This window comes from Ciconia boyciana, chromosome 2 (assembly GCF_034638445.1).
Source record: "Ciconia boyciana chromosome 2, ASM3463844v1, whole genome shotgun sequence".
Lineage (NCBI taxonomy): Eukaryota > Metazoa > Chordata > Aves > Ciconiiformes > Ciconiidae > Ciconia > Ciconia boyciana.
This window is the reverse complement of record NC_132935.1, coordinates 50,833,410-50,860,042: the sequence shown is the minus strand read 5'-3', so window position 1 is coordinate 50,860,042 and position 26,633 is coordinate 50,833,410. Positions and strand designations below refer to the sequence as shown.

The following is a 26,633-nucleotide window of genomic DNA, read 5'->3' as shown; positions in this document are numbered from 1 at the left end:
CACCGTAATAGAAGAAATTTGTAAAATAAGAGGAGAGAGAAGGAGTTTGCTTTACTATCTATCTTTTAATTCTTTCTTTCTGCTTATAACTTTTTCTTCATGCTTACAATCTGTGAGTACAAAGTTGCCCTAAAGCCCTTCCCAGTTTGCCTCTAGTGCCACCAGGATCAACAATAAGTGGGTGATGCTAATTTGTCTTGTTATGTAGGTGGCTTTACCTCTGCATCATCTGGTCATTTCCAGAGGTTCTTTCTTTTAATAAAACACTGCAAAGCAATTCATTTATGCAGCTTCTTTTCTCTTTTGCTCTGAACAATAATGTGTAGGATCTTGAAAAGTATTCCGTGATTCAGATATTTAAAACAGAAAGAAGTTAGGTATGTGTTTTGGGTCTTTTTTTTTTAGATTGGTTGATATTGTTAATGAGATCTCTTTTAAAAAGTGGCATATAGGTGTACAAAAAAAGGAGCCAACAGAGCGGAGAAGGTGTCTTAAGTTTAGTGTTTGGTCTTCTACTAAGTGCTTGAGTTCACCTCCTTCAGTGCGTCTTATCTTGTGCCAGACTAACAGCCTTCATCACACTTGTCCTGCATATTTCTCCATGCTGTGCTGCTCCCAGAGTGACGGTCTCCAACTGCTTCACCAAAAGAAGAGGAGACAGATGTGCCTCTTGGGACAACACAGATCTTTGTATTGGTATTTCCTTGCCCTCTGTCCTGCTTCTTTGTTCTCCAGAGAATGAGGCAGCCAGAACTTCTCCAGGCTTCACGTGCTGCACAATAAACCCACCTTCTGTTTCAGGGGTGCTTTCTTAGCTGTGAGACTGTCTCAAGCTTTAGTGGAAATGAGCCCAAATGCAGCTGGTCAGTTTTGGCACTTTATTGACAGTTTGGAGATAAATGGTCACCGCACATTTACATTAAAAAATGGAAACATGAGTAGAGCTGGAGTAAGAGCAAAATAAAAATCAACAAATACCCCAAGGCTGAAACTGGTAACGCAGAAGCACAGTATATACTGGGATGAAAGCCTGAAAAGGCTCACCATTGTCTGTCTGTCTTGTCATGTTGTGAGTGTAGCTTGCTCCTAAGAAACCACACTTGCAAATTTTGATACCTCTGTCAGCTGGAATCAGATCCTTTCTAGGCCACTATGATTGAGTATCCACTGGAAAGCCTGATCTGATCCTCTTAAAGTTCTTCAAGAATAAATATGGGCCTTCCTTCCTCAAAGCTGTCTTTTATGTGTTGATTGTGACCCCCAGGAGAAGGGAGCGGGTGTTGGGTGATGGCACTGGAGAATGTTCTAAAGCAGTGTTTCTGAAAATGCAGAGTGTAAATCCTAACAATGAATACTTACAAATCCAGGATGTGCTGTCGTCCAGCAGCTAGAAGCAACATCTCAACGTTGCTGGAAGTACATCCAGAGACTCAGCAGTGGATTCTTCTATCCAAAAGGCAATACATAATTGCGTGACCTTTTCATCCCTTTTTGCATGACCTATTGTCTCAGACTTCCCCTATGCTAAGTCATTTACTTTCCTGTATTCTTAGTCTATGTAGCTTGCTATGAATTAAGTCTTTATTTACTTCCCCCTTTCACCTGTTTCAGCAGATTTTAATGCCTTCAGAAAGTGCACATTCCTTCTGAGACAGCTGCAAGGCTTGCCCCAAGCTGCTCCTTTGTGCACTCAAGAATTTTGTCCTTGCTCACCTCGTGGGCCAGCTCTTTATGCAGAGGTGTTCCTGAAGTCTGGTTAAATTACCCCTGCTTTTCATTCAGCCTTATCTGCCCCTTCAAGCTGAGAGGATACAGTCTTCACATTGTCCCTGCTGCTTGCACTTTTAAACCATAACTTTTTTAGGTGCATTTCTGCTACTTCCTGTTCTACTTCCAACTATACTTCCAGTTACAAAGAAAATGTTCAGTTGATGCAATTCTTATAGCTGTATTTACAGTTTATCTCTGGCTTCATCCCTTTTCTGAAATGAGCTTACTTAAATTGAATAGGTGTAGGATACTGTGAAATGTGCAAGCATGCCGTGTGAACAGTGCATCCCAGAAGACCTGTAAAAATGTCAGTATTAATCAGTGTGTACTGTAAATTTAAATATAAACCCTGATCTTTTGTAATCCTGTCTCTCATCTTCAAAAGTGAGTGTGCTTGTAGTATGGCTTCAGAAGCTTAAGGCTGAGGGTGGGCAAACCTTTCAGATTGTATGTGTGCAAGATTGCTGCTTGGGGTTGAGCAGGCGAACAAGTATCGTACTGATAGCATCTTTGCTTGTTCCGTAGTAGCTACCTTCCTCTCTGCTCTTACCTTGTGGCACCTTGCAGCATCTATTGGTAGATAAAGGTGAGCAGCCACATCTTGAACGAGGGGAGGGAGTGATGGACAGCAGACTTGCCTGCCCCATTCCTTGCTCTTCCAGCAGCTCTGTTCACTTATGACTGCACAGGTCTTCCCAGTCCCTTGTTCCTGCCTGCTTGAAGCACTTGTGCATTTTTCTGTTATGATTTTGACACAGATGTCACAAGACGACAGCAGATGAGATGCTGAGAAAATTCAATACCTTTAATGTCAGCTGATTGGGAGGAAAATAGCAAACCCTAGGTTTTTTGTAGAGACAAAACAAACCCCATCAAAAACATCGGAAAAAAAAAAGTCTGCATCATTCCAGTGAGTTCCTGGGTGCTATATAGTAATAACTGAAATTTAGTTGTTCTGTAGTATCTTTTTTCAAAAATCATCTTTTTTTTTCTATTTCATGTGTCCATCCTAACTCTTTCCCTTATTTCCTCTTACATTCTTAGTTAACAGGTAACTGTAACCTGATTCTCTGTCTGCTGCTCTGCCTACCATCTCCAACCCACATTTTCAATCTGTTTGTTTCCTTTTTTCACCATGCCTCTTGTGCTGCTTCTGTATTTAGTCTTCTGGACCTAATGGCTCAAATTCTTTAAGACCACTCTTATGGCAGGGGAAAAGAAAACTCCCTAGTTAACCATAACCTCTCAAAAAAGCAAACAAGATGCTGCAAGGAAAATAAGATCTCATCACAATCAATTGGCTTTTTATGAGCCTTCAGTGACATCCTGAGAGCTTCTGCTTAATTATCTGATTTATATTATCTTTATTGTTCTGTAGTGTTTCTTACCTGCTTCTGCATGTTTTGGAAAAAAAGCATGATTATTGAACAGACATAACTTTTGTTACCTGCAGTGTAGCCCTACAAATAGCAAAGGGCTATCATCAGAGATTCGGTGTGTTACGAGTCTTGCAGAAAGTCAGGGATGGAAATCCTCTAAAGTGTTAGATTATTGAGCAAACTGAAAAGTGAACCAAATCCCTGTTTATATGGCATTCGTCTTGGTGTTTTGAAGAAACGTAGGAAAAGAGCAGCTGAGATACTGTATCGGATACCCTAAAACCAGCTGGCTGCAAGATGATAGCAACTATCTTTATCTAGTGAAAAACAAAAGCCCCCTCAAAACTCCATTAAGCCTGTTCTTGGATTTTCAAATAGCCTTTTCTAAGTTTCTCTGAGAAACTATAATGGACATGTAACTAGCTGAAAGTATGGTCTTGGATTAGAAACTTGCTAATAGAGGAAATTTTAGGCCTAGAAGTACAACAGAAAGATTATAATGGAGAGCCAGAGAGTTCTGTGCCAAGAACAAGTGTTGGGTGGATTGCACGATGAGATGGAGAAACCTGCAGGTGGAAGATGATTCGTAAATATTCTCTAGCTTTGAGACCTCAAGAGTGAGTGAATGAATACACAGTGTTACAGCAGGTGAAAATCATACAAAGTATCATGCGTTTGGAAGAACTCTGATTGGTTTTAAAGTAAAGTCTTGCAAGGGCTGGACACTGTCTTGTTGTGATAATGCAGGTCTGCTGATGGTCATTGAGTAGTCTTCGCATATGCGATAGCATCTGAAACAAAAACTACAGAATATATTGCTTTGATGTGCTGTGCTGTAGCCTTGTTTTGGCCTTGCAACAAAAGTAGCCGGGGCTGTGTCTGAAAACATACATAAAGAGAGCTCGATGCTGGATGCTAGACACCCAGGAACTTCTCTGGGCCTCCAAGTAAGGCAAGCTGATGAGACTGCACTGGGGAAAGCATGCTCCAGGTGTTCTAGAACACACAGACATGCATCAATAATTGTTAAACAAAACAAAAAAAAGACTTCGTAAAAGGAAATACACACTCCACGCTTGGGAAATTCTTAACAAGAATGGGCAAAATTAGGAGTCAAGAAGTCACTGTATCCTGGACTTCTTAAATTCTGTGGGGACCTAGTTATTTATATATTAGAGAATGTCAAATATCAACTAAAGGATTTTTTTTTTTCCTATGGGTAGATTACTTAATGGCTATCCTGGAAAAAATTTCTGTTGTTCTTCAAAACATCTTATTGCACCCTGTAGTTCTAGACAGACAAGGCACCTGGTCTTGGGGGACACAGCCATGGTAGGGGCTGTTCTGCCACTGAAGTGTGTACATGGAATACCTGAAAGAAACCTACAGTATTACATACAGCCCTATTATAAGTTAGGACTGCATATCAAACCAGTGCATGCTATTCTGCCTTTCTGCTGTTAAATGTAAATTACAACAGAGGGAAAAGTCAGTGGAAACTAATTGTATGGCTAATTAAAACAGTTTGAAAGGAAGCAATTGCAAGAAGAGAAATTGCATTATAGGCAAGAGGAGAGGATGATAAATGTTTAAATATGCAGCCTTCAAATGTCAGTTTTCCTCAGAGAATGTCCCCCATATGAGAAGTCTGCTATTCAGCCGCATTCAACCTGTAGGGCAGAAAATTTTGTATGGGAAAGGTAGAGGCTGGAGGCAGTAATGCTCATTGAGCTTTATGACAACCAGTGCAAGAGGCTTGGGATTGAAAACAGATTTTTAAGGTTTATTTTTCATTTTCATCACAAGTTCCTTAAAATGCTTAAAGGGAATATGAAAAAATTGGAGTTCTTTTTTTCCAAAGACAATGAAAGGAGAAGCGACTGGGAGCAGTAGAAAACTTTCACAGCACTAAATGGAGGACACAATGAAACCCAGTGAAACTTTGAAAAAGATAGTCAGAAAAAAGAATGGATAGAAAGAAGAGAGAGAAGCCAGTTCAGTGGGAAAAGTGGCCCCACTTAAAAGGTACTTCAATATTTAGTTATTTAAAAATATACAGTAAAGGGCAATAGTAAAGACCCATGTAGGTGTTAACGTTCCTTTTTCACTGATGCAAGCTAGAAAAAAGTAAATGCTGATATTTGGTCACAGTTGCTTTGACTTACTTTGAATTTTAATATTAATTCATTTATTGTTTAATTTCTTTATTGTGGAAGCTGAAAGAATCAGGGGCTTCTGCCTCTTTTGTATGCTTATATTCCTTGCTTTTTTTCCCCCGCAAGTCTTTAACAAAATCTTGTTCATCTACTTTAGTGCTTTTATTACTCCTGATGTACTTATTGCTGGATAGCACACATAACCCTTAGGCATACATTAACTTGTCTTCAGCCTTCCCTGGTTTCCTTTCCTGCCAGTTCTTCTGTTACTTTAAATATTTATTTAATCTGTCCCATACTCTGTCAGCCTACAATGTCATATGTGGAGACATCCCCACTTTTTTCTTGATATTAAACCCAGTATCTTGTACATATGCTTTTTAGTCTTTCCCTTATATTCATCATAACCAAGTCCAGAATTGTGGTGTTTAGCTTCCCCATCTGTCTTACCAGCATTTCTTCTGAGCTCATTTCCATCCATATGACTGTATTTATTTGTTATTGCATTGCCAAGACTATTTTGGGTTTTTTTTTCTAAACATAAGTTCCTAGTACTTAAATCTGAGAAGTGGAGAAAATAAATCTCTCTTCAGTTGTTTCCTTGTACTTTACATATTGAAGCTCCTGCAGAAGTGGGCAGGGGTATGAATTTCTTGAGATGCATGTCATCTGCCAGCATCGTGCTGGACGAGTGCCACCTGTTTGGATTTTCTTTAACCTCAGACCTGTTACTGCTCTGTGAGCCCTGGCTAATACAGATGCTTAATTTCTTGTCCCTACCTTTAGAGAAAGCTTCCCTGGTAAAATTGTTCTTGAGGATCTAGAGAGTAAAGGTTTCACGTGCTTTGTCTTCTATGAAAGCTTATACCAAATACCCTGTTCTGCTTTGGGTACTTTGTGACCAGATGTGAGGGGTTTTTTTACTCCTTTTCGAAGGTGAACGTGTATTCAACTAGGTAGCTCTTCCATTTCCCCCCTTTGATAATACAGCCACCTGCTGTTGTGCACATCATGGATTAGCTAGTGTGAATTAGTTAACTTTATTTGTAGTAGAGTATACTTTTTCCTTTCTTCAGTTGCATTTAAGGGATTCTTCCTTGCAGTGTTTAGGGAAAATCTTGTGAAATTTGCATAACTTGAATTATTGGAGCTCTGGTAGTGCTAACAACCACATATCATGTACTTCGTAACTGAAAGGGTTTAAAACCAACTTGCAGTATTGCTTTAAAAAAAGTCTCATCATCTTATAGCTGAAGTACTTCTTGTCTTCTTATGCAACTTGAAATTTAATTTTTAATATTAAAATGCCACCAAAATGTCATTGGTGTAGTAGTAAAAATAGATTTTGCATTTTTTCTGAAATGTGGAGTATGAGACATAAGTGAGATAGAATTTCTGTGAGCAGGAAAAGAAATATTTTTCTCAGTAGAGGACTGAATGAAGAACAGAGAGGTCAATTTTAAAACCTTTCATTTTGTGTGATTACAGCAGTGCTGCAAATGCCATTTCACTATAAGGGAGGACTTTAAAACATACCTTACTTCTTGATTTGTGCTGCAGGTCAGATTAACTAAAATGGTTATTGTGTCACCCTAGAGATTCCTGCTTGCTGCAAGACCAGACTTTAAACCCTATTTTTATTATTAAAAAGGCCAGCAGCAACAAAGACTATTTTACAAGTTCTGAGACGTTTTCATAGCAATTTGATCTTTATACACAGGTTTTAGAACTCTTTGTACTGCGATTCTTAGCATATGTAAAAATTGGAAAGGGGGGAGAAGGAGCATGAACATTCATTTGCCTCTTGCCTGCAGACTGTCCCCTCTCAATGCCCTTCTTGAGGAATGAATTTTGAACAGAACATGTGTTGGACTCCTGTGTTGTGGTGGAACAGCAGCATCTTTCAGCAGATGAAGTAGGGAAGGTTGAGCGGAAACTGCTAGTTTGTGGGTCCGATGTATGGCACAGGTTCCTTCTGCTCCTCTTGAATTGCCATTACACACTTCTATCTTCAAGGGAAAAAAATAATCTGTTTTCAAGATACAAAGCTGGGTATGACAGTTCCTATTTGTATCCTATTTTAGTCAGAGACACCAATATTAGTAAAACTGGCCCCTAGGAGGGAAACAATACTAGATGCAGCTTCTCTATGTTATATTTTAATAAAGCATATATACTGCTTTTACTGTCTTTCACTTGCTGCAGTGATCTTTCTGCCCTAACTTGTGCACTGCAAAACTGTCTGTTAAAGAAAGATTTGACTCAACATAGTTGCCTCTTGCTGTTTCCTGATCTTGTTTAGGAAAATCCGGCAGTAGTTAGCCAGCCAGTATCCTCAGGTATCCCTTGATGTTATCTGCCTGTCTTCTCCTTATCCTGTACTTTTAACTGCTCACACAATGTTTGGACATTTAATCTCACACTTTTTAATGGAACAAAACTTGATGAAAGATGATTTTGCTGGCTTCAGCAGGGTAATTTGGATGCCTGCCCATATCATTTAATGGGGATCTGTTGAGTCCATTATGGAGATTGAGTGTTTAAATTCATTTGTCTTAATTATGTTCTCAGAAAAATCCCCAAGATGTCTAGAATGCAACAAGACTATGATTTCTTTTTTTCTTTTGCTCCGAAACCCTGGTGAGATTCTGCCTGATTTGAAAAATCCTTTGGTTACGAGGTGGAAAATGTATTGGGGAGAATGGATGATGGTTATGACGTGCATTTTCGGCATTGTCTTGGGAACTGCGTGGTCAAAGATGCATCAGTTGTGTTTCTAGAAAGTACATCTTTTTCCTACCGTCCACCAAGTGTCATCCCGTCCTTTGCATTGATGGGTTTTCCACCAGCACTGCCCTCCAGCAGCAATGCTCGCTCCTGCAGGGCGTCTGTGTCCACAGCATGCTTTGTCAGCTTGAACTGCGTGGGGTAAATGGTGATGGTGCCCAGGCGCTACCCAGTCCTCAGCCAGGGCAGCGTTCTGGTACTCCACCAAGAGGCGCTCAACCCACCCGGTCCCCTCCACCCCATGCTGATGCCAACCCAAAGCCACCTTGGAAATTTAATTCATAGCTCTGCCTCTTGTCCTTGGTTTTTACCATGGCTTCCCATCAACATCAGCTGTAAAAAGGAGAGGGGGTCTTATTTCAATGCTGCTTCAAGCCAGTGACCAAATGTTCAGCAGTCACCTGTTTTTGACATGTCTAACTGCAGTGAAGCTGGTTTGTATGTGTTTTGTAGGGATAAGGGGGGGGGGGGGAAATGTTTTCTAATGTCTCCCAGGGATGGAAGCACAAGGTTAGGCTAATAAAGGCTTTTGTTTTAGTTTTTTGTTTTAAGTTTAATGGTTTTAAAAGTCCTTTTCATTTTAAGTGTAATGATTCTTAAAAGTAAAGCAAATCATGTTTCCCCTTCTGGTTTTCTTGGCCACTGGAGCCTTTTGGAATTTAATCTGCACCCAGCAGGATGCCATGTGCATGGCATGTTGTAATGCCTCTTCTCATGGCAAGAAGACTGTGGTGTACGTGCGGCCACCGTGATGACTGAACTACATTGCTAGCAGGAAGGTGTACTTCTACAGGGATGCTCCGTCGCTGCCTGTAAGTGGGGCTGGCTCCAGGTGTCACCTGGTGGAGGCCTGGGCAGCTGGGGCTGGAAGTCAGCATGTGCCGCTGCCAAAGAATCTCAGCGTTTTATTGCTCCCGATTAAGCCAGGGAGTGACGAAGACATCACATAAAAATAGTTTCTAAGCCTCAGTGTTTCACAAAGTTTGTGAAGTTTCAAGTGACTTTTTCAGATTTAGTCTTATTTCTCCCCATTCCTGATTGGTTGCAATGTGTTCCTGAATATAAATATACATATTTAAGACTGAGATTAAAGGGAAGTTTATCTTAAACATCTTACACAAGTAGGCCAGCTGGAGCTAATGTCAGACAATTGCAGAACTGTAGTTTTCAAGTTTAAGGGACATAAAACCTTACAGTGTCTAAAATATTCTTGAAAGCAATACTATATACTTTGAAAAAGACAAAAAAAGACCCATTCAGAACTGAATTAATTCTGATAAATACAGCCATAAATGTTTACACTGCACACAAAAGCAAGAACAGTGTGTGTGGTAAGTGAACGATGGTATCTAGCGTTGAAGAAGTGCAACTACATTTCTGTAAGGAAAAGCCTACATAGTGTGATCAAAGCTGACTTGCAAATGGTGGTGTTTTCCTAACTGAATAGTTTGTCTCATCTTCCAGGAAAAAAAACCAAACCAAAACAAAAAACCAACCACAACCCAACTACTCTCAACATATGTATGTCAAAGTCTTGCATTCCCTGATTTCTGTTGAAAAATCTTAAGCATGTGTATAGTTTGAGTCTTACAGGGCAGGATGTCCTTTTAGGAGTCTTGCACTGAAATACCATTTTTCTTTAAACAGCCTAGCCAGCTGCAATACTTGATGTGAAGCTGCCAGCATCACTAAAGTAAGAACGAGTCTACTGATCTGAAGTAAAATAATAGACTTGCCAAAAAAACCCCAAAAAGGCAAAAAAACAGCAATAAAACCAAACCCCCAAAACCAACCCAAACAAAAAACCAAACTCTCAACAACAAAAAAAAGCCGCCGCCCCCCCCACCCAACCCCACGGTATTTTTTTAAATGCTGTGTAGATACTACAAGCTCGGTTCTTAACCAGCTGAATTCCTCTTCTCCAAGTGGGATCTCTGAGAGCTGAAAAGCAAGCAAAAACATAGTGTATTGCAAGCTTAGTAAGCAAAATATCTGTACTGACTGAATGAGGAATTCCAGTTAAGTGGGTTTTTTTAATGATTTGCGGGGTTGAGGGAAGGGAGGAGAGTTGGATGCTTTGCTACCATGATATGGCGGTACTTTCTTTAAAGAGACATGAACATGCGTGAATGTAGAGAATTCCCATCCAAACAGATTTTGTAAGTCCTGGGGGTGGGGAGAGCATGGGCTAAGGAGCTGTTCTAGTTGCATGTCGGATCATTTAAAGATTAACATTAAACCTAGAAATTTGTGTTTAAGGACCAACTCAACATGAGTAAATAGAAAAGCTGCTTCCTCTACAGAGAGAGAGAGCAGTTTCCTCCAGCCATGCTCCAAGTTGGACAGCTGGCGGATCTGAAAGCAGTGTGGTTGCATTAGCAAGGTGCCCAATCCAACCTAGTAAGTCTGTTAGCAGACTTGACTGGGTTGAGCTCCAGAGCAGCTGGCATCTATAGTTATCAAATAGAATGAAATAGTATGTATGTCAAAATGCAGAGAGAAAACTTTTTTTTTTTTTTAAATCCTCTTGACTATGGGTTTCTCTCCCACCCCAAGTTTACCTAACCCAGGTAGAGGATGTTTCTAAGGATTTCTTTGTGTTGAATGGTTTCTGGAGGTGAGTGAAAATAAATATATGCGGTGTATCTCTAACTTGCTTCGGATATGCCTGAAGATTCAAGTATGTACTGGGAAAAGAAGGAACATCAGTGAACTGACAGTATCCCATTCAATTGGATAATAAGACGTTTCAGAATGGCAATATTGAGTGCTGGGTTCAGGTAATACAGCGTGAAGAAATTGAGTGTCTTGTGCAGTCATGAATTGCGATTTTGAATTAAGAATATGCCCAGTTCACAGAACTCAGCAACTTCAACCTTTAATACTAATCCAGCTTCATAAACCAGTTCTGATCAATATTTTCTGTTAATCAGAAATGGGAAAGCTTATGAGCTGAGGAACCAGCAGCAAGGCTCCTGTTAAGGCTGTGATGATACCACAATGCGGTCTCCATAAAAAGTGTTCCTTACACAGTGCTGTCTATAGGGCTGTTAGTGTTTCAGGGCTCTAAGTGTGACTGAGTATTGGAATCTGTCAAAAGTGTCCAGAAAGACAGGAAAAGATGCTGTGAAATACATTGTTTCAGTAGGGACTGCAGAGCTGTTGGAAGGTGCCATAAAGAGAACAAGACCTTTAGGATACTGTATATCATAATTAATGTAGGTGTTTTCTTTTTAAATTAGATGCAACAATTGGAGTTAGCACAGATGCAACAAAGAGAAGCCAACCTCACAGCTTTGGCAGCCATTGGACCAAGGAAGAAAAGACCATTGGATTCATCAAACATTGGATCTGGGCTGGAGGTACGGAGATGACTTGCATGTTGTTGTATCTTCATACTGAATTATTTTTATTCTTCCCTGTAGGAAGAAGTGAGAATTCTCTTAGACAAAATGGCTGGTTACATACTGTAAGAAAACTAGTCCACGTGTTAGATACTTGAAAGGATTGTTTCTGGTAAATTTGTTGGGGATGTTAAATCGTGTGTTATCCACAGGAAGAACTGTGGATAAGAGCACTGTGTGTAAAGGACTGAAGGAAATGATGGCTCAGAGAAACTTCCATCTGCAGTGGAGGGTAACGAAGCTGTGGTGGTCTTCCACAGCAGCTAGTTGTCATGGCCCCTCAGTTGAACTCACGATGGCTGTTCTGGATGGCTTTTGAAATGGCTCTTGCTTTGATATTTGGCTGTGGACTTTTTTCCATGCACAATGCATAGGGACTCTTTTCAAATATACTGTGAGTTCGCCTTGGCTAGATCCCCCCAAAAAGCAATAAATAAATAAATAACGCTAGACCATTCAGTTCCTGCAATGAGCCAGATCATCTTTTCTGGCTCATGCTGCGTTTTAAAAGTGCCTTGAAGGTGCTTTTAACAAATCTTGGTCTGAACAAATCTCTTAATGTTGTGCTGGAGATTAACTGTTTCTGGGACCTGGGAAGCTTACGGGGCAACAGAAGTTCTTTCCAAGGAGACTGACAGCCTACTTCTGTTAGAGATCATCATCTTGGCTGGAGCTGGGAGAAATGTGTTCTGGGCTGTCATTCAAGTGTTGTTGCCAGTTTTGCCCCTCTTTCTCATGAAGCTTCAACGTTGCTCATGTGAATGGCTGGTTGGCTTGTCACCCAAGCACAGTGAACTGAAGCCTGGAAAGTAACTCTTGTGTAGAAGAAGTGGTGGTAAAGTTGTCCTTTCTGATAAACCTTAAGTCTTTTTCATTCTTGTGGCCTAGGAAGCTTAAATAGATGCTGGATTGAAAATACTGGCGTTTTTGCATACTGGAGTCTGGAAGGACCTTATATAAAGCTCAATTATTTGCCACAGTGGTGGCATCTGTCCTGTAGGTTTTCCCTCAGCCTGGACTGTGACAAGAGACCCTCTCTAAGGAGGTGAGGTAGACTTGTTTCTTTGATTTCCCCCGCCCCCGACGTGGAGACACAATTAGCTCCTTGGACGCTCCCTGTTTACCGCAAGTGAAGTGAAGGAATCTGTATCTAAACAAGCTGCAGAAAGCAGCATTCCCAGCTTTTGAGCAGCTATTCTTCATTTCTTTGTAGTTTTTTAATGCACTTTCACATGAAGCTGAAGGTATAGTTATTTTTTTTATAATACCACTGGAAAAACTTGAAAAATTGAGTCTAGCACAAGAACAGTTTTCCCCATCCTTTTCTCCTCTTCCCCCAAGCTTCTATCAAGTAACTATTCCTGTTCTTCGTAGTGGTTTTCTGTAATTATTGCCGGATTTGTTTCTGAATATTTAACAAGTCTGCCTGTTAGGTACTTTTCAGTTATTTCTCATCGTCTGCGGTGTGTCTGCTTTATTAAAAGCTTCATGAGATTGTGCCAAAGTGAGACAGGTAACAGTGTTGCTATTGAAAAGTGGTGATCCATTATTTAGATTGCCAGTTTAAAAGAATGTGGACATAACGTGCCTAAATCTGACCTTGACTATAAACCTTGATAGTATTTCATTGTCACAAATTTACCTGCTGTATTTTAAGATGCTTCTCATATGGGTTGCCTTACTAGACTAAGTTGTAAGGGCAGTAGGTGAAAGTAATTCTGCTAGTGAAACTACATTTGTTTCTCACATGCAATCTTGCATTCCAGTGCCTAGTACTTAGGCTGCATGCTACCAGAAAGCAATTCTCTGCGGACCTTTTTTCTTTTTTGTGAAATTATGCAGGATAACAAACTTGAGAAAGATATTTAGACTTAAACATTTAAGTATCCCAATATATCTGAGCAGATTTATAAAAGCCTTAAGACTTCTCACGTAGAATAAAGACTGGTTTTGACAAACACTCTCTAGTTCAAGAAGCAGAACATTTGTAATACATTCACGATAACATGGCAAAACATCCTGAGCAGTAAACAACATTCCATTCTTCAGAGATGAAAGGAGGTCTTTGAAACTGAAAGCAAGTACAATATGGCCTCAGGCTGATACACATTTGGGCATCTTTAAAATCATCTTTTTGGGCAACCTGTCTGAGAATAATTTAAACAGTCAGGGTGTACTTTCTCATTTCAAATTGCAAATACAGACAGCTTTACTCTCAAGTAATCCGAAATGTCAGAACTTCCTGACTATGCAATGGCAAGGAGTAAATCTGTGCATAATACTCCTGTGACCATTTTTTTTTTTCTTTTTAATTTAAAGCCTAATATCTTGGTAGACAGGTATGATGGAAGAAGTTATTCCTGAATATGAATGATCCTTTGGCAGTATTGAATGAAATCACTGATGCTAACTACATTAAGTTTTTAAACTAAGACTTCAACTTTCCTTGGATAATGTTCTTTGTACAATGTTTGTATCTCTTATGTCCGTGTGAGAGCAAAGTCGACTCTGTTCAGCTTTTTTATCATTGCCTATTTCAATAATTAAACAAAATGAATTGTTTCAAGCCATTTTTGATGTAAACTGAAGCCTTAAGGTATTTGGGGAGACAGGGAAGAAATAACCAGTTATAGTATGTATTAAAAAAGTGAAACGCTGTAAGGAAATTTGTTACATATTTGCCTTTCTTTATTCAGTACCAAAATGTAATGGGTACTGGAAGAGTGCAGCTCAGCAGACTGGGTTGGTATGGATCTGCTACCTTCCGTTGCAGTAACAGTAAGTGTGAACGGCTAAGAACAGCATTCTGTTAGCATACCATGTTTCCGGTCTCCACAAATGAGCATCTGTGTTTAACTGGGATGGTTCTTCAGCCCTAGGTATATGTTTCTCCACACTCTGCCACCTGGCTTTGCACCTCTTCTGGAAAGTCTTTTTTCTGGGACGGTTGAGTGCCTGATTCCTGCACATTCATCCCATCTTGTTCTCTGAAATTCTGCTTTCTTTACTTGGTCTTTAAGGAGACCTATTATGGATTATTTTAATCTGGGAACTAGAACATGTGGTGACATGAGCACATGCTTTACAGCTAGAAGCCTACTTACCAGTAGCCATATCACCTCACAGTGTGGTTGGTAAGAAATAAAGAAAGAGGTTCTTGCCCAGAGGAGTGTCTGTCAACTCATTTGGACCTAAAAGCAATATAAAAAGGGTAAACTATATCTTGCCGTGATTATACTTATGTATCGCTAAACTTGAAATAGCAGTGGGGGCAAATCCATGATGATCATGGAATGAAAAAATAAGGCTAATGCTCTAGGCCTAATTTAAAAAAAAAAAAAAAAAAAAAGAAGGCATCAGTATAATGGGAATTCTTTTCCCCTTCTCATTGGAAACACTCGTTTGGGTAGTTTTGCATGTTCTCTTCACTGCAACTTACCATTTGACTGGTATTGTTCAGAAAGAGTAATTTGAGAAAGCTCTGGTAAGAAAATCTCTCTATTGTGAAAATGTGTTAATTGGTGCTACTTGTATTCCAGAGGTGGCAATATCTTCATCTCTCTCATTCTGGTCCCTCTGGACACTTTTGGATACAATGAGGGGAAGAGGCCTTTGGATTTGATTCATATGTGTTTTTGGGTTTGTGTATTTGTTACCCACCTCTTCTCCTCCCCCAGTTTGGGGGCATGTGGTGAACAGTAATGAATCAAAGGGTGGGAAAAATTGAAAAATAAGTCATCTTGAGAAGGGAGAACATTTCTAAAACAAATCAGAAAAAAGTAAACTTGAAGCCACAGACTTATTTTCCCGATTCTGTGTTCTGTTTCATAGTTTTTATTGGTTGGTAACATGCCCCATAATGTTTTCAATGCTGAGAAATAGTCAAGGATTATTTTGGATTAAGTTTTACTGCTTTTCTGATGACAAAGCTATTTTGGAAACAGCTTTGTCTCATTCTCACTGTAACTGGAGTCTTAGAACTTTGAAAACCCTTGCAGATATTTGAAGCTTTTTTCTGTGAGGAAACAGGCTGCAGTTCTGAGTCCTTAAACTTTCTTTCCTTCTATACAAAGGTGTCCCAGGTCCAAGGTTGTCTTTGGCCTTGTACTGAGAGCAGTATATTTGTGCGGTATCACACAGCAGGGAGGAAAAAAAGTCTACATATGTTTTTGAAAGCAGAGTTAGGAGACTGGCTGCTACTCTTATGGTCAGCTTCTGAAGACTGTGGTTGGACCATTCTTCTACTTCATACAGGAAAACTTAGTTGGATGCCTGCACTTCAGTGTAATTTTTTTTAGGAGACTGCTTGCTTCTCGTCCATTTTCTGGCTCAATGATAAGACATTAACTACTTGGAAGTGATGTACTCTGGCTTGCCCTGAAGTACTGTTCATTCTTTTTGCCTGATCCAATGGCAAAGGAAATTCCCTTCTTCCACATACTGCTTGTGGCTGTTCTGTCCACCACCAAGACTGGCTGCTCTGTTCGTAAGTGTGGATCTTGCCTTGCCACCCATAGTCTAGCTCTGCTGTGGAAACTTAGGCTACTGCAAGTGGCTGCTACAGAAGTAAAAGATGCAGCTGCTATCCTGGGGTCAGTGCAGAGCTATTCAAGTACTTCCATTCTGTCAAACTCCTAGCTCTAGCCAACATGCATAAAATAATGTGATACTTCTGGGGTGATGCACATCTGCTAATACAGCAGTCCACAAATAAGCTTGTATTCTCCTTCTGGGAAGAAGTTTGGCAAGAAGAAATGGGAGAAATGTCTTGTTTACCACACTGGTCATTGTTCCATTTTTAGTATTGATTGTGGGTGGAGAAAACAAGCTTGTCGTCTCCTCTTTTTAGGGCAAGGTCTCTGTCACATCTGATCATTGTTAGCAGAACTTAAACTTACCCTTCTTGCTTTACAGCTTAGGATGCCGGTATGCATGTTGATCAAACATATTCTGTATGTGGTGCATGTTTAAGCTTTGGAAATGCTCTTTAGGCTGACCTGGGAAGAACTAAGCTTTTAAGCAACAAGCCCTTTTCTGTAGAATGAAAGAAAACCCCAGCTCTTCCAAATGTTTGGGGAAGGGAGATGTTTTGGTTTTTCCACTGTGTAGCAATCAAATCACTCTCATTTTTTTGGCATTTGCGGGAGGGATGTGTGGTAGTTAAGGTATATCTGGCTTTACACTCTTGTAAGTGGTAGCTGTAGAAGTTACTGCCGCCTTTCTGGCCATAAGCTCTTCTGATGAGGCGACACACTAGCAAAATTAATCAACTTCAGTATTGGTGTTAAGGACATGACTGTGTCTAAATATGAATTAAATGCAGAAGTTGGCTCTAGCGAATGGATGATAGGTTTGCTGCTCCCTGTATATCCATGGGGCGCAGAGAGGCTGCTGGCTGGTGCTTGGCACTGGTACATGACAGTCTGCTAAAGCATTTTCTTAAAAGCTGGAGAAAATTAATTTAAAAGCAATCACTTTAAATTGGACCTATACTACTTGTATGTAAGTAGGTGTTCAGAGCCAGGCTACAAAATCTATTTCTACAATTGAGGGGTTTCCCTCTCTTTCTTTGGTCTCTCTCTGTCTCTACCACCCCTTCCCCCAGCCCATTTTGTGATTTAGGTCTGAAGTGATATAGGAGGGTTTTTCTTTTTCTACTTTGCATATACTTAACATATGCAGACTCTTGATTTCAGTTTCTGGTTCTTATTCAGGCTGTCAGGACAATTGAAGAGTCTACAGTGTGGTCATACCTTTGGGGGAGAGGGGAGCTAAAAGTGTTACTGCAATTATAAAATGTGGCTTCGGCATCTTTCTTATCTGCTGCAAGACCTCAGCACAGCCCTGTCAGCTAGAGAGTTTCAATTTCAGCGCTGAATTTCCTGGCTGCTGTCAGTCTAGGCCATACACTTGATGTGAATTTTTTCCTATGTAAATAGGCAAAAATATTCTCGACTGCCATTCACACACTTTGGATATACAGTTCATTGGCCCATATCGTGCCTTTTCTGTGCTAGAGATGAACTTAATTCTTCTTATGTGTGAAAGATATCTACAATTTAAATGACTAATTGCATTATAGCTTTAGGCTGAACATATTGGTAACGTGCAAATGTTGATGACATGTGAAGGGTCAAGAGATTTATAATTTAGTTGACAATACATTGCTTAAAATGATGTGGCAAAGAGCCAGAAAATTTCAGCTTAATAATTGTCTATTAACTAACATGGCATATTTGTATAATATTCATTACCTCCAGGTACAGATTAAGCATCTCATGTAGCCATATGAAGTGACATGCGTACATGAATCTTGGGCATAATAGTGAATAAACTGACATTACGTTCGCAGTAATTTGTTTCAATATGTAAAACATGTTGCCTACATTTGCAAGGACTTGTAGGAATGTTGCAATGAAATGTGAGGAAAAATGCATCGTTGAATAACGTTCTCTATTATATAGATCTGACAGCTTCATGAGGCTTCTTTGTAGACTACAGATAACATCATAAATATACATGTTTGTTTTCAGCTGCATGAGAAGTGGCCGGGAAATAGAGATCTAAGCCTTTCAGACGTTGGCTTGATCTACACTAATGTGGGCTATAAGGTTAAAAAAAAAAAACACCAAAAAACCCACCACCCAATGCCACCAACTTTATTGAAAAAAATAAAATCATATTTATATAAATATTGAGAAACATAGTATTTTAGTATTGTGAATGTGGAAGTACTTCTAGCAGACTGAAGCTTGTTAGAATAGGCAGCATCAGTAGGCTGGCTTGTCACCAAAGTAATATCAACTTCTTTCACTTTGTTTTCTCTGGCCTAAATTATGCACTTATTTGTATAAGCAAAACTTCTACAATTCTGACAGGGTCTCTTCCTTCCTCCTTGCTGCTGGGGGAGACCCAGGAAAGCGTTTGAGCACTCCACAGTCCATTAATGGCTTTTTAACCCTTTTTTTTCCTCCTGTAAGACAGAAACGTGTTCTGCGTATTACAGCTGGGAAACTAATGTACAAGGTACACTAGATATCACAGGCCTCAGTGTAACCACAGGTGACAAAGCTGGGGGTTGAACCTGGATGCTTTTACTCCGATTTGCTAAATGCTTTACCACCTTCCAACAATGTCTCTGCTGCACGCAGCTGTAATGATTCAGTGTTTGGAGATGTTATTGAAAACTGTCTCATGACTTTGCTTCCTTCTGCTGTTGGTATTTTTATAATGCGCAGCAGAGCTGCAGTGGCAGTTTGCTGTCGTGGGATCTTGGCTCTGAGACTGGGATGTGTTTATGCCACACCAAAAATTGAAATGAGAACTCTTGGCTTGACTTTTTAACATTTGACTGAATGCTTTGGTCTCTTAAAGTGCTCCCCAGCCTTAAGAGTTTAAAATTTTGAATGTGATTGGTGTGAAGCCGTGGAATTTGAGAAGGGAGTGTGTACTCTGCCAGGAACAGCTCACTGAGGCTGACCTGGACTTGGTGGGAAGGAAGGTGTCCGCTGACCCCTCTGAGCTTTGTATCAGGGCCTGTAGACTAGCTCTGAGCAACTATGATATCCTTGTCAGTACCTGTGATCCAGACTTGTAGAGCACATGCTCCAGAGACCTTGGAGACTAGGAATAAGGTGGTGATGGTAGCTCGGGTAAAGGAAGAGCCTTGTTGTGAGCTGTGGCTCTGTATCAACTTCACTTTTGCCTTTTCAGAGAGAGTTGGTATTTAATTCTCGGTCCAGCCACTGGAGAGAGCTCTAGAGATCTTAAAACAGGTTTCGGGAGCAACCTCTCAACAAAACTAGTTGCACAACAGGCGTGGGACTACAGCAGGAGCTCCACAATGTCTTCTGCTGCCAAGATCAGTGAGAGTAATTGATCTCTGTCAGGTGTATGTAAAAGGCTCTGAGGATCAAGAAAGGGTGACTTCGGCAAAGTTGCTGGTTTGACTTGACTCTGAGGATAGTCCTGCAGGACTAAAGCAGGACTGCAGCTGTTGTGGCCTCCTGGGCCTGGTTTTAAGCCAGCTGATGGTCTCGGTACTGTGAAGGGTGGTTTCCAGTGGTGCAGAGCCACGTTGCTGCAGTACCTTACCTGGCTTATGAACAGGGTCTGTCAGCTGTTGATACCCAGGTTGACTGGTAATATTTATGCTGGTAGTTACCCCTCCCGGGCTGCATGTCTCTGCATTGTTTCTCTTTTGGAAGGAAAGCAGGGTGCTGGGGGTTCAGTGAAAGGCAGGAACTTCAGGATATGGCTGATGTCTTCCAGCCTCCCCTGTGGAGAAGAGGAGTGTTCCAAATTAAAAAAAAAAAAAGAAAGAGAGAAATGAAAAAAGAAGTTGCTTGCTAGTTATGGCACTAATAATTAGGTGTTGCAGAAGGGGGGCTGCAGGCTGGTTGCAGTACCCTTTGCTAGAATTGGTTCTACAGGGATGCATTTTATATTCACTTATCTTTGTACTTGTCTGTGGCCTGGTTGAAAAGCAGCACTTTTCACTTCCCCTCAGAAGAGGCTCACAAAGCTGTCTTAGGGTACACTGAAGACTTCTGCAGTGAAGAATCCCCCAAAATAGCAAGATGCAAGTGGTTGCTTCCCAACTGGGAGGAAAGTAATAGGGATGTCTGGGAGCAAGGAGTGGGCTGGTGTTGTTCTAGCCAGGGTGTTAAGGTCTCAAAAGCGGTGTGGGGGAGCTTCTGTGCAGGACAGGGTATATGAGATGTAAAGGAGAGGACTGCTGACTGTTGCCTAGGGCCAGACAAGATCAACCTGCTACCCAAGAGGAGGCTCTGAGAACTGAGCAGCAGAGGACCCTCCCCTAAAGTGTCCCTTGTCTCAGCTGGAGAGCTCAAGAGTAGGACACTTCTTAAATAAGGTCTTGGACATTAACAGAGGCACCTGCGATGGTTCATTTTGATGCGCAGATGGCATCTTAACTTCAAGTGTTTTCACTTTTGGTTCTCTAAATGTTTTACAAGAAGACAGGCAGTACATCACCCTCCACTGCTTGGTCCAAAGTCCAAAACAAAATCATGAAAGACCAGTGTTTCGATACAGCTGTAGGGGACAGTAGCTAAAAGGAGTTAATGCTCATCCCTGTATAAATTTAGTTCAGAGAGACTTCCCCAACGCAGTCCCAGTGTGGACTGCAATGACCTAGGCTGTCTGTTGGCTTCTTTAATTTTAAACCATTGTGCACTTTGAAAGAAGGACCTTTTCTTTTAACTTGGATGTGGTAGCAGCTGCTGGATTAAATATGTTCAGTAACTAAAGAGCCTCTGGCCCCTGAAATGCTGTACTCAGTAGCTCTGATAAGCCAGTGTGATGCTACGTGAAACTTAAAAGTATGAACTGGCTGTCTTAGCAAACAGGAGTCCAGGATAAGCTTTGGCTTTGGATGTGATATTACAGCATAACATTGCTTTACGTCTCTGTACTGGGCATGATGGGTAAGAATTTAAGAATAAACAAATCCGTAACTGTCTCAAACGCAGGCAGCTTGGCGCTTCTGCCCTATTGTAGCATCTTGCAGCTCCAACAGCTTCCAAAGCAGGCTTGGGGATTTGTGCTGTCTGCCTCCTTTTTGTAAGGGAGTGAACAGGACTGAGGTGGCTGTTTGGTGTCTTTTTAAAGGTAAGACTTCTAGTCTAACGACTATTTAGAGAGAAAATACTTTCACCTCCATAAAGTTCTTTGCATTATAAAGGACATTGCTGCTGGGTTACTGAAAACCCTTGGGGTTTGTTTCATTTATAACACTGCCTCAGGCCTTCTGCTGCATCCTGTTGGATTGACCTCCTTTTCAACCCGTGCTGGCAGCTGCATTGCAGAGCTATCTTTTCCCTGGATCCTTCAGGGTTGTCATATGACAAACTTGAACTGTGACCCTTTTGTGTCTTACCAGGACAGCAGTGCCCTCTCTGTGCATGTGGCCAGCAGTCTTCCCCACGCACGCATTTGTTCCAAGCCATTTAACAAACTGAAAGTTTCAAATGATGGCATTTCATAGTGTTTAATAGTATCGACTGTAAAGCAAATGAAATGGTGCTGAATACCCTGCATGCTGCTAGTAAGAAATACAGCTTCCATTTTTGCAATATGCCCTGGGTTTTCTGTGGTTAGTGTGCGCTCTCTCGCGCTCTCTCTCGCTCTCTCTAACTGAATTTCAATGCTTCCCCCCAACAACAGTAGCATTCACTGCTGTAGATAGTCCAGCACTGGTATTTGTTTCTAATATATGGGGTCATTTAACCAGATTTCTGTAAGCAAAGTGGGCAAAGTTATTTTGCTGAAGTCTTGCAGAGACTGTTAGGATAAGAATTCATATAGTTAACATGGCATCCAAGCAACACCATCTCCAAGTGGTGTTGATGCTGGCAGGCATTGCCTTGCTGAAGTTACAGAGACTAAGCACTTGTATTTGTACAAATTGCATTCATTACCAAGAACCCTCCAGTAGTGATAAGAGACTGGCTGTGTAGCACAGATTGGCTCCAAGATAAGTAGCCAGTCTATTGTGCAGCTCATGGTAATCTTCCTCCTCCCACCCCTAATAATAAATCTTGGGGTATTTTGGAATGTGTGTGGGTTGCTCATTCCAGTAGCCTGAATGTGTAACTACTAAACATCATAATCTCCTACCAATTGTGCTTTCATAACCAAGCGAGGCAGCCGACTGAGATGGATAGGCTCGGGTACAGTGTTCTGAACACGTGGATGCTTCGACTGTGTGTGTTTGTTGCTCCCTTAAAGGACAATTCACAGGTGATGGCTGGGGTAAGAGTTTCTCCTGGTCGTGTCTCAAGGCTAGAGCCCACTCACAGTGATGGTTTTCTTCAAGAAGAGATGTGAACATCTGGAGCTTGGGTGTTTGCAAGTGGGAGTAAGAGCCTTGCGCAACCTGGGGCTCTGCACGGGAGCCATGGTAGTACCTTCTTCATAGTTAGCTTGTCCTTTCTCGGTGCAAGTGTTTATGTAGTATGACTTCAGTGAAATGGCAGTTATTTATCTTACCATAATAATATAGCTTTTAAAAAAGATAGAATTTTTTTACTAAGAGTTTTTTCATTGCTTTGACTGAAATAAACCATTAACTGGCAAGTGCTTGCTTTGTCTTTTAAAGTATCTGATGTGCAAGGACTTCTGGATTGCTGGCTTTCAACATGTAAAGCTGAACATCAGCAGGCTAGTTTTATGCAAGTAGGCAGTATAATCCAACCAGTTTGGTTAAAAACTTGTATTTACATGGAATTCTCATGTTTTTTTCTCTCTCCCTCCCCTATCTAGGATTTGAAAGGCAATGGAATCGCTCCTGGATCATCAGGTTTTAGCCTTACGAAACAGCTGCTCTGTCCAAGAATAACCCGCGTCTGTCTCAGGGACTTGATATTCTGCATGGAACAGGAGAGGGAGATGAAGCATTCTCTAACCTTGTACCGTGCTCTTCTGAAGTGATTTGAATTTTACATTTCAACTTGCTGTTTACTGCCAAAGAAAACACTGAAGCATTGTTGCACTGTCTTGAAATTCCAATTTCTGGAAAATGATCCGTTGTAAGGATAACTCTTGTTTACAGATAAACATTTTTATCAAATACCTAACTTAGCACCTGTAGGGTTTTTAATAATATTTGGCTTAAACCAGTCTGTAAACCAGTGAAAACACTGAGGTGCACACACAAGCACCTCACTACCTGCTTGCACTTAACTGTCTTGCAGGCTCTGAGGGCTTGATACGTGTCCCTAGTTTATGTATGTCGCTTGCTTCAGTACTCCAGTCTGCAACATCTGTTCTACGTGTGGTGCCTTCTTCTAATCCAACCTTATTTAGGGAAACAAATAACACTTTAAAGGCACTGCATAGCATGGCAACTGTATTTAATCATGAACCAGCAGTCAGTCAACATGCTAATGTATTGCCTATCTGACTCAGCATCTCCTTAAATTTTCTGGGTTTAGAATTACTACTGGATGCTTGTTTGTGGAGAGCAAAGTAGCAAGCAAATGGAATGAGGGGTGCTTTCTCACCCCCACCTTGCCTCAATTGCCCTCCCCCTTTCCTCTGAGAAAGTGACTGAGGGAAGATGAACACTTTGGTCGTTCTTGTGATTGAAGTACATCAGACAGTGTAGTTAGGGCATACTTCAATGTTCAGGGAAAATTTGGAGTTCCTAGACTTGAATACAAGGAGTGAAAGAGCCTAAAAAGGAAGGGTAAACAGAAGAAACAGTTTATCTTTCTGTAGATATAAAAAATAGCATTGAACTTGAGCATAGATGTAGAAGGAAATGAACAAAAGCAACCTGTGCTGACTGCAAAAAAGGGAAAACTTGAGATGCATTGAAACTTTGCAGCTGGAGACTCTCTTAAGGAGAAGAGCAGTGTTTGCAAAGCACAGGATTCACTGCTTTATTTAGAATATTGATTTAATACCTTAATGTGGTATAACAGGGAAGCTTCCCAAATAGAAAGTATTTAGACAGTTGCCTGGTTTCCATTCAGTGAGGAGGAGGACTCCAGATTATTAACACTGCTAGAATAGATTCAAAGATTTTCTGCTTGCTGGTAAAGACTGCCTTGTGGTGGCAGGAAAAAACTCCGGGTCGCCCTTCTCCCCAGCCTCCAAACGTTTTGCCTCCCATGACACAGTGCTGTATAGCATGGCTGTTTCCCAGGACTGGTGGGAAGGGCACAGACTGTATTGAATGGCTTCCTGCTGAAACTTTTTTCTTTTAAGGAGCAAGCTTCCTATGGTTATTTGGCATGCTACTTCAAAACTTGAAGCGATGATGCAAACGCCCTCCACCGTCAGAACCACTGCGGATAGTTACCAAATTAAATAAGTTTTGAATCGGTTATGTTTTTTGTGTTGGAACAGTAGTAAACAAATCTAGTAAATGAATGCTGTAAATTATTTATATATGTATATATAGCACATATATATATATATAAAAGAAATGCAGTACTTTGACTAAGCTATAGTTTGCAAGATATTGATGGCATCAGGCAAAATTGTTTTGTATAATTAAATGCTTAGCTTTACTTTTTATGTAAAGTGCAGCATTTTCCATATTTGTGTACTGTATCTTATTGATCAGATGTTTAAAATTATTTTAAATACTGCATTAAAGCAATTATTTTATTAAAAATAATAAATTGGTAACTTTGTTTCCTAACCTGAGAAATTCAGCATCTGAAGCTGTCAATCACCATGACTAATGGCGTGGCTCTGAGAGCAAGCCCCGGCTATCTGCCCATCACAGTAATTGGCATGGTTGCCCCATGTGACATATTAATGATAAACATCTATATTTTAAGGGTTTTTTTAAACAGAACTAGGTGACAGAGCAAAGAATTACTCGAAGCGGGGGGTGGGCAGGGAGCAAAAGCAACGTCTTATTTGCCTGACTTCCCCCAGTCAGTCAGCACAGAGGCTGGGTGTGGTTTTTTTATTTAACAGCTGGGCAGAGGTGAGCGCTTTGCACGTGTTCTGGGAAGTAAAAACACAGGAACCGTCTCACACTTCAGCAATGTGCAGTTGAAGCATTGTCCTAAATTGTTTCTAAAGCAACTCACAACTAATTAAGTGCAGGCTGGAGAACAAAGATGAGCATCTGCATATTGGCCAGCCTCTTTTACTTCTTTAAACCAATGTGATACTTAAAGTGAAAGATGTTGGAGAAAATAACTTAATTGATAAACAGATACATAGGAAGTATGACAGATGATTCAAGTGTTTTTATGGCCTGCCTACAATGCAGACTGCATGCTTTCATTGCTGCCGCAGCAAGTTGTCTCCTTCACCAGTAGTTCCTCCCTGTGTGCCACCTCTTCCCCCCCCCCAAACACACCCCAAATCCCAAAATTTTATTCTATAAGGAGTAGCAGACATTTTCAGAAAGGGTTTTCAGCAGGTCTTTAGGCCTAATTTCAGACAGGGACAGACAAAGTCTTGGTGCAAAGGCTAAAAATACTTGTCTCCCTCCACCCGCCTCTCATTCGAGCTCAACTTTTTTTCTGAGAAGAACCAGTGTCCTCTAAAGTGGCATTTAGGAGACACTTGAGCTTTGCTCAGCCACACCAGGAGTTAAAGGAGAGATGACCATGGGTTCACTTCCCACCTTTTCCCCCCTCTCATTACCCTTTATGGGAAGGTGGACTGCTCTTTATGCAAACACTAAAAGCCCAGTCATACGGTGACGAGGACCACCCCGGCCATCGTGCTGCCTTGCCTCTTAGTTCTCGGCAAGCTCGTGTTCAAGCTTGGGGACCTAGCAGCAGAGCCGTCTATGCCACCGATGCTGCGAGGGCCCTAAGCTTACTCCAGGCACTTCTTGCTGTCCAGATGGCCTGCTAGCCTAGTGGCTATTTTGAATGCACTGAGCTGCCTGGGGAACTATCTCTGCCACTCGAGTATTCTGCCTTTAGAGAAAACAGTATATACAGCTGGGGGGGGAAAGCTGTTGTTGCTGGCTCTTGACTACTACTATCTTAAAAGCATAGTATGCTGAGTTTTGTATGTTATGTGGTGACAAAAGGGGCCCTGTACTTCTCCTGCAGCTGCTGCTTTTTCCCTTTATTGCCATTTTCAAGTTCTACCACTGAATCCAGCCCTTTGCACTGTCTTTGACTCCAGTTTTACTCTTCTCCCCTTGGGAAAGACTAGCTGGAGTGCACTAACACACCCCGCAGCTTTGTTCAGCTTTGTTCGAGGTTTAATGAGGAAGGTAGCGGGGGCCCGTGAGACATTACTAGATGATTCCTCAAAGCCATTGCACTCTCTTGGACACTTTGACACGAGTAGCTTAAGGCTACTGTTTGCATCAAGTTGTTCTAGGCCCACTCTCTTGTAGGCACCTGTGTCCTGCCATGTGAGCGCACTGCTCGGCAAAAAATGCTGTCAGCTGTTCTCTAGGTTCATCTCTTTGCTCTGTTCTTTGCTTTCCTCTTCATTTGTAATCACTGGGGTGAGGAAGGAAAGACTAAGGCAAACGAGGATGTCCTGAAGGGGCAGACAGTCCAAGTGATTGGACTTGATGAAATGGGCTTGCTCCCAGCAACTTTTCAAATGAGGGCTGCTGGGTTTCTGAGGCCAAGTGCTGCATACGCTTCCCTCTGCACGTAGTGCACATGATGTCT

General features: G+C 41.1%; 1 protein-coding gene across 5 annotated transcripts in view; it reads left to right on the top strand.

Annotated features, from left to right (window-relative positions):
• The window catches only part of TAF4B (TATA-box binding protein associated factor 4b), a 76,547-nt gene extending 51,943 nt beyond the window's left edge, over nucleotides 1-24,604 (top strand). For 4 of the 5 annotated variants that reach the window (XM_072852590.1, XM_072852589.1, XM_072852588.1 and 1 more), the window contains 2 exons: nucleotides 11,335-11,454; nucleotides 22,783-24,604. In XM_072852590.1, the coding sequence (XP_072708691.1) occupies nucleotides 11,335-11,454; nucleotides 22,783-22,950 (288 nt within the window). In that variant the 3' untranslated portion in view covers nucleotides 22,951-24,604. The remainder of the gene's footprint in view (nucleotides 1-11,334; nucleotides 11,455-22,782) is intronic. The other variant, XR_012040917.1, reaches the window with a different exon arrangement.
• The last annotated feature ends 2,029 nt before the right edge of the window (nucleotides 24,605-26,633 follow it).